Genomic DNA, 15,739 nt, shown 5'->3' on the forward strand with positions numbered 1-15,739 from the left:
TAGGACTAAATTACAAGAAGAAGGGGTAACAATAGATTGGTGGCACTATGCACAGATTCGATCTAGATATCAAAAAGACAAAACACTTTACATCTTTAATAAGAATAAAAATCTACTAAGTAATTTAATTACTCTCAACCAAACAAAAACAATAGGGAAAATATATAAATATTTGATTGCACACAAAAATGTAGAGTTGACCTTAAAAGACAATATGACATTGGTAAAGAAATAGGCATAGATACATGGGAGAAAGTTTGGATTAATAACTGGAAAATGACAAAATCAGTGTCATTAAAAGAAAATCAAATTAAAATGTTTTATAGATGGCATCTCCCACCAAATAGGATAGCAACAATGTTTCCTAAAACTTCTCCGTTGTGTTGGAAATGTAAAAAAGAAATAGGAACCTATTACCATCAATGGTGGACATGTGGTAAAGCTAAAATATACTGGAAGATGATAGAGAAAATAATAAAAGAAATTATAAAACAGGATATAGAAATTACCCCAGAATTCTATTTATTAGGAATTACTAATCAGATTTATAAGAAAGAAACTTTATATTTAATTATACACATTTTAACTGCGGCTAGAATTATCTATGCGCAGAATTGGAAGGAGGAGGAAGCCCCCAAAGAAGAAGAAGTTATTGTAAAAATATTAGATTGCGCTGAAATGGATATGATTACAAAATGTTTGAATGATCAAGAAGATACAAAATATTATGAAACATGGAACAAAGTTTATACATGGATAGAAAAGAAAAAATGAGATATATAATCTATTCTTAGTAAGCATGAGGTACTCATTTTTGTTTGGGTTGTATTAGTATCAGTCAAATAGAAACATAGAAACATAGAAGTCTGACGGCAGAAAAAGACCTCATGGTCCATCTAGTCTGCCCTTATACTATTTTCTGTATTTTATCTTAGGATGGATATATGTTTATCCCAGGCATGTTTAAATTCAGTTACTGTGGATTTATCTACCACGTCTGCTGGAAGTTTGTTCCAAGGATCTACTACTCTTTCAGTAAAATAATATTTTCTCATGTTGCTTTTGATCTTTCCCCCAACTAACTTCAGATTGTGTCCCCTTGTTCTTGTGTTCACTTTCCTATTAAAAACACTTCCCTCCTGAACCTTATTTAACCCTTTAATATATTTAAATGTTTCGATCATGTCCCCCCTTTTCCTTCTGTCCTCCAGACTATACAGATTGAGTTCATTAAGTCTTTCCTGATACGTTTTATGCTTAAGACCTTCCACCATTCTTGTAGCCCGTCTTTGGACCTGTTCAATTTTGTCAATATCTTTTTGTAGGTGAGGTCTCCAGAACTGAACACAGTATTCCAAATGTGGTCTCACCAGCATTCTATATAGCGGGATCATAATCTCCCTCTTCCTGCTTGTTATACCTCTAGCTATGCAGCCAAGCATCCTACTTGCTTTCCCTACCGCCTGACTGCACTGTTCACCCATTTTGAGACTGTCAGAAATCATTACCCCTAAATCCTTTTCTTTTGAAGTATTTGCTAACACAGAACTGCCAATACAATACTCAGACTGAGGATTCCTTTTCCCCAAGTGCATTATTTTACATTTGGAAACATTAAACTGCAGTTTCCATTGCTTTGACCATTTATCTAGTAAAGCTAAATCATTTACCATATTACAGACCCCTCCAGGAATATCAACCCTATTGCACACTTTAGAGTCATCGGCAAATAGGCAAACTTTCCCTACCAAACCTTCCCCTATGTCACTCACAAACATATTAAAAAGAATAGGACCCAGAACAGACCCTTGTGGCACACCGCTTGTAACCTGACTCTGCTCAGAATACTCGCCATTAACAATAACTCTCTGATGTCTTTGCTTCAGCCAGCTGCAAATCCATTGAACTATCCAGGGATTAAGTCCAATCTTCACTAATTTATCTATCAGCTCTTTATGTGGAACCATATCAAATCTATTTTGTTTAAGAATTATATTAGAATTAGTTTATATATAAGTAATATGGTAAGAATTTTGGTTTTATATTTGTATTAGCGAAAATGTGAAAAACTTTAATTCAAAATTTAGTAAATTTTTTTAATATTTAACATACAGTGGAACCTCAACATACGAGCAGCTCTACTTGCGAGCAACTCGAGATAAGAGCTTGGGAGGGAGCGTCATTTCCGTTCGCCTCCCGAGCTCACATCCGGGATACGAGCCACGCCTCCCTGACTCTTTCGGCGAAGGAAGGAAGGCAAGGAAGCGCGTGGCTCCTCTCTGCTCGTAGTATCCCACTTGGTAAGCATTCGCTTGGCTTCTGCTTGGGGGTGGGGGGGTCCTTGGCTTCTGCTTGGGGGTGGGGGTGGCCGTCCCCGCTTTAGGAGCAGCAAAGAAGCCATGCACCGGTTTTGAAAGATCGGAGCCAGCATGGAAAGCTTCCCCAGGCTGGCTCCGATCTTTTAGAACACACGCGCGGCTTTTCCGCTGACTCCTAAAGCGGGGAAGTTCGCCAGGAGTCAGCAAAGAAGCCGCGCGTGTGTTTTAAAACATCGGAGCCGGCATGGGGAGGCTTTCAATCAACCCCCGAGTCCAGGTTGGGGGCTCGGGGGCTGATTGAAAGCCTCCCCATGCCGGCTCCGATGTTTTAAAACACACGCGCGGCTTCTTTACTGACTCCTGGCGAACTTCCCCGCTTTAGGAGTCAGCAAAGAAGCCGCGCGTGTGTTTTAAAACATCGGAGCCGGCATGGGGAGGCTTTCAATCAGCCCCCGAGCCCCCAACCCGGACTCGGGGGTTGATTGAAAGCCTCCCCATGCCGGCTCCGATGTTTTAAAACACACGCGCGGCTTCTTTGCTGACTCCTGGCAAACTTCCCCGCTTTAGGAGTCAGCGGAAAAGCCACGCGTGTGTTTTAAAACATCGGAGCCGGCATGGGGAGGCTTTCAATCAACCCCCGAGTCCGGGTTGGGGGCTCGGGGGCTGATTGAAAGCCTCCCCATGCCGGCTCCGATGTTTTAAAACACACGCGCGGCTTCTTTGCTGACTCCTGGCGAACTTCCCCGCTTCAGCCGACGTCTTTTCCCCTCAGCCCTCGGGCTTGCACACATTAATCGCTTTTACATTGTTTCCTATGGGAAACAATGTTTCGACATACGAGCTTTTCGACGTGCGAGCCTCCTTCCGGAACCAATTAATTTCGTAAGTCGGGGTTCCACTGTATATCTAATTATGTATTCTTTTTCTGTATTTGAATTTTATACTTTCAAGATAAGCGGGGAAAGTGTATCCCCACTTTGTATTTAATGTTTGTATGTCTGTCCATTTTATGAAAATCAATAAAAAAATTTTTTTAAAAATTGCCAAAATGTTCACAAAATATACCCCAACATGCTGGAAATGCAGTAAAGTAATCGGCTCTTTTTACCACATGTGGTGGATGTGCCCCAAAGTACAATCGATGTGGAAAACCATACACAATTGGCTAGTTGAAATTACCGATAAAGAAATAGAATTTACTCCAGAGGGATTTTTACTTGGCATCTGGGGGAAAAAAAAACCCAAACATGTACTATATCTAATTACACACATAATTACTTCTACTAGAATAGCTTACGCCAAAATTTGGAAAAGTAAAAACATACCCTCGGAATCTCAAATCATAGAAAAAATATACAGATGTGCGGAACTAGATGAGATGACTAGAGATATTAAGGGAACAAAAGAAAATGAATCAATTAAAATATGGGAGAATTGGCATAAATGGATTCAAAAAAGATATATGACAGAAGGAATGTAAATCTCAGGTCATAACCACATTGAATCAATTGAATTACTCATCATACAATTAACTATGCAATAGGGGCATATGTTAACAACTTTTCCTATCTTTTTTACCTCCTGTTTTTTTTCTTTCAACTGAGATTGATGTAAGCTCCCTGTTTTTTCCATTAATTGTTTTTGTCTGTGTGCTATAACATTACTAAGAATGTATACCAAAAACATGTATTGATCTGCAAATAGATGTAAATATAAGAAAAAACTAAAATAAAACATTTTTAAAAATCTACATACCTGACATGCTGCTGAGAGTCAAAAGATTGTAGTCACTCTCATTCTTCTCCTTCTCCAGTGTCACCTATTTAAAAAATAATTTAGTCAATATTTAATGAATATAACTTTTTAATATATTAATATGTAAGAGCCATTTTGGAAGCAGGATGTTGAATGTTAAGGGTTTTTTCTCTCATAAATTGAAAATGTGCCCCTTTGGGAATACAGGGTGTTTTCCAAAAGTAATGTAATTATTATTTTTTAAGTAATTTATTGATCAGATTTGCACAAACACTTAAAATTCTTCAAAGTACTGTCCTTAGGCCTCTACACATTTTTTCCAGCGACACTTTTTCGGAGTCTTTTCAGCACATCCATGTAGTAGGCAGCATTAAATGTCTTTCCTTGAGGAACAAACTCCTTATGGACCACTCCTTTACTGTAAAAAAGAAAATGAGCATTGTTTTCACTTTTGATTTGCTCATTCTTGCCTTTTTGAGCTTAGGGGACTGGTCGGTGTGCCACTCAGAGCTTTGACGTTTTGCTTCTGGGTCGTATTCAAAAGCCCAGGTGTCATCATTAGTGATGATGTTGTCCAAATAATCAGGTTCAATTTCTACACGTAGCAAAAATTCACTTGAAATTTCCACTTGGTTGGTCAACAACTTGGGCACGAGCTTGGTGCACACTTTCCTCATTGCTAAATCTTCAGTAACAATGTGAAACACAATAGTAGACGACAAGTTCATTGGCAACCATCTTGATACTCAATCGATGGTCAGAGTCCAACAATTGTTGAACACGAGCCACATTGTTGATTTTGCTGGTTGATGGCTGCCCAGAGTGTTGTTTGCTGTGAACCTCTTCACGATCCTCCTTAAAGGCCTTTAACCATCTTGAAACTTGTGAGTAGGACAGAGCAGAGTCCCCGTAAGCCTCACAAATCATTTTGTTAGTCTCCTCAAGAGATTTTTTCAGTTTAGCACAAAACGTAATCGAATAACGTTGCTTGATCATCAATTCCATTTTTTTGTTGTGACACAGTCAGCATGCAGAGGTTTACAATAACTGACATCCTGCCGCTTCCACAGCTTGGAGTGCACTGAGATCGGTTTCGCAGCAAAGCTTAGCAACCCCCTTCACCTACTCCAAGTGCTTCAGTCCCACTCCGACCAATAGGAGCGGCGCGGGAAATTCAATTGCATTACTTTTGGAAGGCACCCTGTATCTTGAAACTTAGATGGCCCTTACTTACCAACTGTTTCATTCAAAGATGTGATGATGCTAAAAATGTAACTATGACTAATTTCTGCATTTTTATTTTTGCAGCATTCCTCAATCCCATGATTACCTTTACAGTCCTGTACCTAACCTGTTGTCCACCCACCCATATAGAAAGAGAATAGGGAGAAAGGTATTATAAGAGAGTAAGCAGGCATACAATAAAAATACACAGAACTTTTTGTATAATGTGCTAATGGCTGCTAATGTCAGAACATTATTTTCAATATCTTTTCCCCATCCTGATGCAATACCTTCCTTTCCAATGAATGTAAATACAAACATTATTTTTTAATTCCCTCAATATTATGAACATTCCAAAGGATGAAGAGAATTATTCATCTTTTCTATTTCCTATATTCTTTAACTATTTCTTTTTTTGTCTATTTATTTGTATGTTCTTTTATCTTCTTCCTCGTCTGTCTCTCTCCCTCCCTCCCTCTCCCTCCCCACCCTCTCTCCCTCCCTCCCTCTTAAATTTAAAGCTTTTGGGGGGAAGAAACAAAAAAGTATTTATACATAAAAAGACAACAAAATTTTGTTTGAAGAAGAGGAACATGAGAATGTATTAAACCTCTTACATAATAAATATTAAGTGACTGATTCAAATGGGGAAAAAAAGAAAATGAAAGCACATGAGACAAAAAGAAAAGTGGGCTGCCTTTGGCATTGGTGTCAGGAGAGGGGAGTGTTCATACATATGTTTTGGGAGTATTTGGTAGTGCAGAAATTCTGGAAAGAGGTGCAAGATGAAATTAATAAGATGTTAAACATAAAAAGGGTGATTGCAAAGGAGATGGCAGTATTAGTAATAAGAAATTAAGGAAGCAGCTGTAGAAAGTGCCCAAGCGGTAATAGTCTTAGGTTGGAAGGATGCAACAAAATGGGCAATACAAAATTGGTACCGGTACACAGTGGAAATTATGGATAAAAAGATAAATATAATCAATGAAAATAAAGTGAAAAAGCTGGTGGGAATATGGGACAAAGTTAAAAGTTTTATGGTTAGTAAAATTCAAGAGCAGGTTATAAAGAATCACTCTATAATTTGTAAACATGGTGACTTTCTTGGTTTAAAATAATATAAATCAGTACACACTCATATCGGTAGAAGGGTCTGAATGAATGAATGATTATTTATTTACTTACTTATTCATTCATTCATTCATTCATTCATTCATTCATTCATTCATTCATTCATTCATTCATTTTGACTTCTATGCTGCCCAATCCTGAGGGACCATGTTGGGTGGTGGGAGCATGCATCACTTTTGTGCAGTCTGTAACTCTTGTTATTATTAAAAACTAATATTTTTTTTTAAAAGAGGCAAATAGAAAAGTGAAGCAAAAAATTATACATGTGTACATCAATCTATTTCAAAGACATGTCAACTTCTCTGTTGACTATCCTATCACACAGCCTTTGTGATCTTATTACATTTCTACTGTTTACTAAAGTTTTAGATAGTAATCGCTTTATTTAATTTGAATTTAAAATTTTAAAAATGAAAGTCTATCAGAGTGTTATATTCTACTAAAATTATCTATCTTTGGTTTCAACATCATAAATAAAAATATATATCCTAGTGTTATGGTCTATTCTGTTGCAAAGTTTAACAATCTTAGATCGTTATTTTTGGTAGATTTGTGGAGTAAAAGTTTGGATGGTAACTTCTTTTATAATTCACTCAAGTTTTTTATATATTTTTCCATCTAGCCAGGTGAATCACCTTTCCCAGGATTTATAGAATTGTGTTTCTTCTTTGTCTTGCAGTTCCAGAGTCATCATTGTCAGCACACTCCATAGTCTTACTAATGAAATGTAATGTGATAGGGTATAGTCTAATTTCCAATTTTGAGCAAAGGCTATTATTTCTGTTGTTAATGTATTTATTAACATATATCTATCTTCTTTGTCTATTTGGTGTCTAATTATGCCTAGGAGAAAGAGTTCTGGTTTAAGGGGGATTGCCTTTCAGATAATTTGCTCCATATATTTTTGAATTTTTAACCAGAAGGCTTTTGACTTAGGTATGTCCACCATAGGTGATAATAGGATCCTACTTCTCATTTACATTTCCAGCATGTTGGTACTATGGTACTAGGAACATTTTTGCTAGGCAAGCTGGGGGGAAGTGCCATCTATAAAACATTTTATAGAGGTTCTCTTTATAATTTGTTGCTTGGGTTAGTTTATAATTTAAGTTTAATGTCCAAATGTCCTCATTCTATTAGGTTTACAGAGTGACCAAAATTTTGGGGCCAAGCAATCATGTTGCCTTTCTTCATCCAAGAGTTCATAGTGTAATAAGAAGTTGTATAGTTTCGATATTATTTATCTGTGCCCAATAGAGAATTATCTAACATATTTGTTTTTTGGAAACCATATTTTGCTTTGTCTTTATTGTATCTCAATTTAATCTCTAGATCAGGGATCCCCAAACTTTTTACACAGGGGGCCAGCTCACTGTCCCTCGGACTGTTGGAGGGTCAGACTATAAAAAAACTATGAACAAATCCCTATGCACACTGCACATAACTTATTTTAAAGTAAAAAAACAAAATGGGAACGTACTATTTAGAGGGGGGGAAGAAGTCTGAAATTCATATGTTTATATTTTGTTTTTATTTTTTTTTGTTAACATCTGATTGACTATGCAAGGTTTTTTTGGCTTATAGAAAAATGTATAAAGAAAGAAGGAAGCACTTTGGCATAATGGTTAATAAGTTAGAAATATAATTGGTGTTGCACTTTTTGAAGGAACATTAAGGAGGGAAATTAATTAAAAGAAAATGAATGTAACTGGATGACAAAATTAGGAAAAAATACTTTTGCAACTTTTTTGATGATTGATATTAGTTACTAACAAAATACTGCATTCTATTCATGGAAAATTAGATGGTAACTGTGTAGTTTGAATGTATGTTAAGAGGAAAATTAAAAAAAATTACACCCCCCCAAACAGTTCCTCCATTCATTTCATTCTTCCTTCCTTCCTTCCTTCCTTGCTCCCTCCATTTCTCTGTCCTTCCTTCTTTCCTTCCCTCCTTCGTTCCTCTCCACTTCTCTTCCCCCCCTCTCTTTCCCTTTTCTTTCTTTCTCTCTCTTTTCCCTCTCTCTCACAAAAACCTCTGTGCCCCACCATGCGCTCGGGGGTGGGAGTGGGAGAGGCTCCGCCACAAACACCCAAATTATCAATCTGTTTTTAAAGTACGCTTAATATTTAACAAAGCCAATGTCTAAAAAATATGAGAGAATTCTTGAAAAATGAGAGGACTCCAAATAAGAAGGTGGTTTTTTATGAGGGTGTTTTATTAATCCCCACAAAATATCCTGTGAGAAAGCTTTTTCAATTTAACACATAGCTGAGACCCATGTAATGTGATTACTTATTGTTTCAATGAACAATTCCAATATTAAAAAGTCTAAGCAGGCAGGATGAAGGAACTTGAGGGTGTGTGTCTCTGTCTCTCTCTCTGCTGAAAAAATGAGTCTCCTCGCAAGTCAACTTATGGGAAAGGTGGAGAGAGGGCGAGGTGACAGCTCCAGTGTAGGCACAAGACTACGCCCGCCACTTTTTCCCCAGAGTGCTGCTTGTGCGCGCAGGTGGCTAGGCCACCCAACCGCTGCATCTTGTTTCCTGGGGGTTTTTTTGCTTCCTGTTTCTTTCCGGTGGCAGGAAGAATATCAGCAGGAGTGGGCGTTGCATGGTCCCCGGACACAGCCAGAGAAGCCAGATGGGGCTCAGAGCCCACGGGGTTTTCTCCCGGCTGACAGCCAAAAGAATCTGTGTATTATTTTGTTTAAGTTAATAAAGAAATATTTAAATTATTGGAATGATCTGGAAAAGAAACAATATTTTCAGCAGGATGTTCATTTTTATGACTGCTACTCTGCCTATCAGAGGAAACTCTCTCTCCCCTCCCCATTATTATGGTCTTATGCGCTGTGATTTACTTTCACTTAAAGAGTGCTCAATGGACATATTAAATATAACCACATATACAGCTCTAATAAATACCTTAGGGATAACTATTAGCCTCTAGCTCCTCCCTGTGGACATCTGAAAATATTCTTGTGTAGAATACTGATGCTTGGTAGTGTACATAAAGCACTATTGACATATGCAGATTAGAACTAGGGAGTTTGGTGAATTTTCTAAAGAAAGGAAGGATTGCATTCATGTGATCAGAACCATCCCTGAACATTCTTGTGATAGGAGTCATATGGCAGTTAACATTTTGCCCAAAGAAACAAAAAGCATACTAATCTGCTTGTTTTTCCATGTAGAAAGGAAGAAGAAAGAATATGAATGATCAACAGGTCTATTTTAATATGATTAAAGTTTCATTATACCTCATCAATCATGTTTCGAAAGATAAGACTTCTTTTTCGCTTATCTAGATAAAAATTTCTAAAGACCTTTGTGTGGCTTCTGTATTTTTGATGAGATTTGGGGCAAGGGTGGTTTCTGATCTTTTCTTGAAATTTATCACAAAAATTTGCAACCACAACCAACAAACCAGAAAAACAATGAAAACACTTTTGTCTACTAAGCCCTATGACTTTCTGTCTAAAATCAATAGTCTTTCTACTTAAAAATGAACAATATTTACAAATGATAGCTAATGATAAAAAGAAAAACAACAACATATTTTAAAATGATAATTTAACCTAAGGTAAACATTTATTGAACAATATGATCAGAATTTAGAAAGTTTAACCTGCTCAACGATACCTAATATACTATCAAAATTCAGTGGGTTAATTTAGTGTTTCCCAAACTTGGCAACTTAAAGATGTCTGGACTTTGACTCCCAGAATTCCCCAGCCAGCATTTGCAAATGCTGGCTGGGGAATTCTGGGAGTCAAAGTTCAGACATCTTCAAGTTGCCAAGTTTGGGAGACACTGGAAATTATGTTATAAAATAAAAGCATATATTTCCAGTTGTTGTCCTGCTTCTCTGGATAGTGCTTTCTCATAATATTCAAATCATTTTCTTTTTGATTTTTAAGAAGTCTTTAAGAATATTGTTATTTTATCAAGTTGTATGGATACAGTGGTGCTGAAACTATTCATTTTATGTTTCAATTCTAAAAATGTAAATTTCCAGTTTATGTCTGGTGAACTGCAATTTGTATTTTTTTAGTTTGTTCATTATGAATAATTTCCTTATCACAAGTCTACTGAACATATCAACAAAAAAGTAAAATACAATGAAACAGAGATAGGAACAATAAAGCAAATTGACATCTTACTTAATTTAAACAGTAGTAAGAGCCATGCCAATTTACTGTTAATGAAGTTCATCTTCTACAAATAAGTGACATCTTATTAAGTATAAGCATAACAATATTTGTCTGTCAGAAGGCATTTCATATAAAATTCAAATTTCAATTCAGAAAATTAATTAAGTTTTACAGTATATAAGATCTATGTGATAAAAACTAGTAACACTAATGGATAAATCCTCAGTAACATCATATACTAACTATAGTAACATACGTATAGCATTCTTGACAAATGTATCTTTTTCTTTCATGTATACTGAAAGCATATGCACCAAAGACAAATTACTTGTGTGTCCAATCACACTTGGCCAATAAAGAATTCTATTCTATTCTATTCTAGTCAAGTCTAATCTAGTCTAGTCCAGCTTAGTCTAATCTACTCTATAGAATTCTATTATTATTAAACTTAATATACTTAATATTAAACTAAACTCTAACAATAATCTAGAGTAAATTACTTAAATTAACTGACCATACACTAAATTAAATTGTGCTCTACACACCTTATCTGTGCACAATTCCCTCAAACTATACATAATTTCTTCAAAAGTGACACAAGAAATTAATATTTAGTGATTAAGAAGCTTTAGTATATTAATTCTTAAGACAAATTATATTTTTGAATCAAACTTTTCCATATCAGTTCAGAGCACTTACATTTTATTTAAATTTTAATAAGGGACAGTTTATCCTCTTTGTGAATTTTCATAACCGTTCTTTGTAGTTGATACATAGTAAGTGCTTTTTATCATCATTTCATCTTACCCTAATTGCCGATCATCTTAGGAAAAGATGACTAAAATGTCAAATAGTAAGATAACAAATTTTGGACCAAATGATTAGGAAATTTATTAATGATAATTTAACCTTCAAAACAGCTCTTCACTAAGCTAAGCACAGGAAAGATGAATTAACATGTTAACCATCTGTTCTGTTATTCTTCATCTGTTATCCTACTGTCAAACTATTTACTAAGTCTGTACCACTAGTCTTTTCTCATCATTCCTATCACCCATTTCCTCCAACTTATGACTGCTTGTATCCTTAAGATTTTAATTAATATTGATTGTTTCTTCATTGCTTATTTGACAATCATTAAGTGATGTACCTCATGATTCTTGACAAATGTATATTTTCTTTTATGTACACTGAGAGCATTTTTCTTTCCGCATTTCTAACAAAGGGGTGACATGTTTGGGTACATTTTAGTGAGTCTAGCCACTAAATGCCATCTCTAGAACAGTGTTTCCCAACCTTTTTTGAGCCGCAGCACATTATTCACATTTACAAAATCCTGGGGAACATTGAGCGGGGGGGGGGGGGGCAAAAAAAAGTTTGGACAAAAAAAAATCTCTTCCTCCCTTTCGCTCTATTTCTATCTCTCCCTTTCTCTCTCTCCCTTCATTCCTCTTTCTTTCCCCCTTTCTCTCCATCTCTCTTTGTTTCTCCCTTCCTTCCTCTCTTTTTTGCCCTCCTTCTCTCTCCCTCCTTCCCTTCCTCAATGTCTTTCCCTCACCCTCCTTCCCCCCTCTTTCTCTCCCTCTCTTGCTATCTCTTTCTCTCTCTTTCTCTCCCCCCTCTCTCCCTCTCTCTTTCTCTCTCTCCCTCTCTTGCTATCTCTATCTCTCCCCCATCTCTCCCTCTCTCTTTCTCTCTCTCCCTCTCTTGCTATCTCTTTCTCTTCCCCCTCTCCCTCTCTTTCTCTCTCCCTCTCTTGCTATCTCTTTCTCTCCCCCCTCTCTCCCTCTCTTTTTCTCTCAGCAGCGGCAGCAGGGTGATCAGCTGTGAGGCGGAGCTCCGAAACCGAGGCACCGACGGTGGCAGCTAGACATGTTGCTAGACGCCATACATGCTGGTGTTACGCTGGGCATGGACGTGGGGCTGGAGCCTCCGTCCCAGCCCAGCCAGCAGGCAAGTGCCAGCCACGCAATTCCAGCATGTCCAGCCGCCGCCGTCGGTGCCTCTGTTCCAGAGCTCCGCCTCACAGCTGACCACCCTGGCGCCTCCCCACGGCTACTGCCTGCTGCCGCTGCACGGCTACAGCAACATGTCCAGCCGCCGCCAGTCAGAGCCTCCGTTCCGGAGCTCCGCCTCACAGCTGACCACCCTGGCACCGCCACACGGCTACTGCCCGCTGCCACCGCCATCACTCTCCTGCTGCGCGCCGCCCTCCCCGCTGCCACCGCCCTCCCACCAGGCCCCAAAGCTCACCTGCTGCTGTCGCCAGGAAAGCTCCAGCCGGGCGGGGCGCTGCAGCTGCCGGAAAACTTGGAAGGCACAAATAATGAAGCTCAGGTTCCGGTCTCACAACTTTTTGATCTTCACAAAAAGTTGCGAGACCAGAAGCTGAGCTTTTTTCTTTGCGGCACACCTGACCGGTTGGAAAACACTGCTCTAGAACATTTTATATTGGTTTTCCTTGTAGGAAATCACCATTGTTAGTTTATAGTTTATAGTCCAGGTTTTTTCCCCATTCATTTAAATTAATTGAAAAACAAAACTTTTGGGCCCACCATTGACCCTTTGACTACTTCTTCTATTGTGTCATGTTGTAAGAGAAAATTATATATTTCAGATATTGTTTTCTTTTCTGGGCCTAAAATAGCAAGTTGGTTTTTTGGAGGCTGATTTTATTTTTACGTTCATTGTATTTTGATTTAATTTGTAAATAATGTAGCCAGTCAAGTTTAATTCCTTTTTCCAAGAGTTTTTGTTTAGGATTAGGTCGTTGTTGTCATCTAACAGTTGTTCGTATGTTATGATTTTGTCTGGAAGTATGGCATTTGGGTATATAATCGCTTCTGTTGAGGATATCCATTTAGGAATGGAATGATAGTGTTTTCTTTTTGTGTACTGCCAGATATCAATTAAAGCCTTTCTTATGTAGTATTGTTTGAAGTATGTTGGTGTTTTGTGGATGTCAGCAGTTAGGAAAGCATGCCACCCTGATTGAAGGTCGAAACCTTTAATATTCTTGGATTTTTTAAGGTTTAAGGTCGAAACCTTTAATATTCTTGGATTTTTTAAGGTTATCCATTCTTTCAATAGGTTGAGAATTGATGCCTGATAGTACAGTTCCATGTTAGGGAGCCTGAAGCCACCTCTTGATTTATGGTCTTGCAGAATTTTGAGTTTAATCCTCGCCTTTTTTATTTTTTGCCCAAATAAATCTATGAATTTTTTTTATGAAGGTTATTGAAGAAAATTTAATTTAATTTAATTGGTGCTGTCTGGAAGAGCTACAAGAAGCGTGGAAGTATGTTACTTTTAATTACAGCAATCTTTCCCATTAAAGAAAGTGGAAGTTTGGACCATCTAGCAAAATCTTTTTCCATATCATTAACTAATTTTTCATGGTTGTCCTTTTAATGGCACTACAATTGGCTGCAATCCACAAACCTAAGTATTTAACCTTTTTTGTAATTTTGATTTTGAGCGTTTCTTCAAGTTTAATAATCTGTTCTTGCGTCATATTTTTTGTTATTATTTTAGGTTTTTCTTTGTTAACTTTTAATCCCGCAACCTCTCCAAATTTGTAAATTTTGTTAATAAAAATGGGTGCTGATTCCAGGAAATCTTGTAAAATAAAAAATGTCATCAGCAACGGCTTGTACTGTATAATGTTCTTTTTTAACTGTTAGTCCTTGAATTTCTTGTGTCTTACATTATTTAGCAAGAGTTCTAAAGCGAGGATGAAAATAAATGGGGCTAGACAACCCTGTTGCACACCTTTCCTTATGTTTATTTTGTCTGTTATATCTTTATTTATCAATATTTTAGCTGTTTGCTGTGAGTAGATGGTTCTAATAAGTCTTAGAAAATTGTCTCCAAATTTCATAGTTGCCAACTGAGTTATAAAAAATTGCCAATATAGGCTATCAAAAGCTTTTTGAAGATCCACAAATATGAAAGCTGCAGGTTTAGCTGCAAGCTTCAAGTTGAGTTTTTCAGCACCAAAAATGTGCTGAAAAATCCAACCTCGACTTATACTCGAGTCACTGAGTTGGGCGGAGTGGAGCGGCAAAGAAAGTGCAGGGAAATTTTCCGGCCTCTAAATGTCGCATGCGCACAAGCTCCCAGTTCCACTGCCAGCCCACCATGTGCCTCTGGGAGAGGGGGGGAGGCTGAGCGCTCCATCGTGAGCTTTAAAGAGAAAGGCGGAAAGAGGGCAAGGGAAGACCTCTGGTTTGAGCAGCGCCACAAGAGTGTGCGTGTGTGTGAATGCCCTGTGGCGGAAAAGTGGCGGTCATTCCTGTTGCTCAGGTGATGGCACTGCCCAAACCTGAGGTCTCACCTTGACCTCTTTCCCCCTTCCTCTTTAAAGCTTGCAATGGGGTGCAGAAGTTCACCCTGAGGAAGGAGGCGGGGATTACACCCGTCTTGCACGTGAGCTCCCCATTCCACTGCCAGCCCACCATGTCCTCTGCAGCAACTAGGTAGCAGTGGTCGCTTTTCTTAAAGAAGCAGCATCACCGGGAATGTCACGTCTATACCCCAGGCACCCACCGCTGCCACTGCCACCAAGTCACGAGACTGAGGAGGTCAGCAAATAGGCCCTGAAGGGGCAGAGCCGTCGCCCGCACCAGCGCCATGTTCTTGGGCTCCCTGTAGCAGCGGCTGAAACCTTGTTCCTCCTAGGTGTGCCACCCAGGTTTTCCAGTCTCGCCGGATCTCTGGTCGAGCTCCATCCCACGGCTCTGGTTTCAGCCGCTGCTACAGGGACCCTCAAGAACATGGCGCTGGTACGGGCGATGGCTCTGCCCCTTCAGGGCCTGTTTGCCAACCTCCTCAGCCTTGCAATTTGGCAGCGGTAGTGGCGGTGGGTGCCTGGGGCATGGACATAACATTCGCTGTGCTGCTGCTTCTCTAAGAAAAACTGCCGGGCCACCTCAGCAGTTGCTGCAGCTGCTGCCTTGTTCCTCCAGGGAATGTCATGTCTACGCCCCAGGCTGCTACACGACCTGGTGGTGGTGGGGGCTCCAAGCAGGCAGCAATCACAAAGGAAGGTGATTGTGTCCATGGAGGCACCTCCCCTGCCCACTCTGGGATTCCTTGCTGCAATCCCAGCCGCTCAGCTTTTTAAAAAAACAATGGCTGGGATTGCAGCAAGGAT

General features: G+C 38.7%; 1 protein-coding gene across 2 annotated transcripts in view; it reads right to left on the reverse strand.

The window, feature by feature from the left end:
* THRB (thyroid hormone receptor beta) overlaps nucleotides 1-15,739 on the reverse strand; it is a 297,981-nt gene that overhangs the window by 202,623 nt on the left and 79,619 nt on the right. For both annotated transcript variants that reach the window (XM_070727268.1, XM_070727267.1), the window contains one exon: nucleotides 4,074-4,137. In XM_070727268.1, the coding sequence (XP_070583369.1) occupies nucleotides 4,074-4,080 (7 nt within the window). In that variant the 5' untranslated portion in view covers nucleotides 4,081-4,137. The remainder of the gene's footprint in view (nucleotides 1-4,073; nucleotides 4,138-15,739) is intronic.

Source organism: Erythrolamprus reginae, chromosome Z, assembly GCF_031021105.1.
Source record: "Erythrolamprus reginae isolate rEryReg1 chromosome Z, rEryReg1.hap1, whole genome shotgun sequence".
NCBI lineage: Eukaryota > Metazoa > Chordata > Lepidosauria > Squamata > Dipsadidae > Erythrolamprus > Erythrolamprus reginae.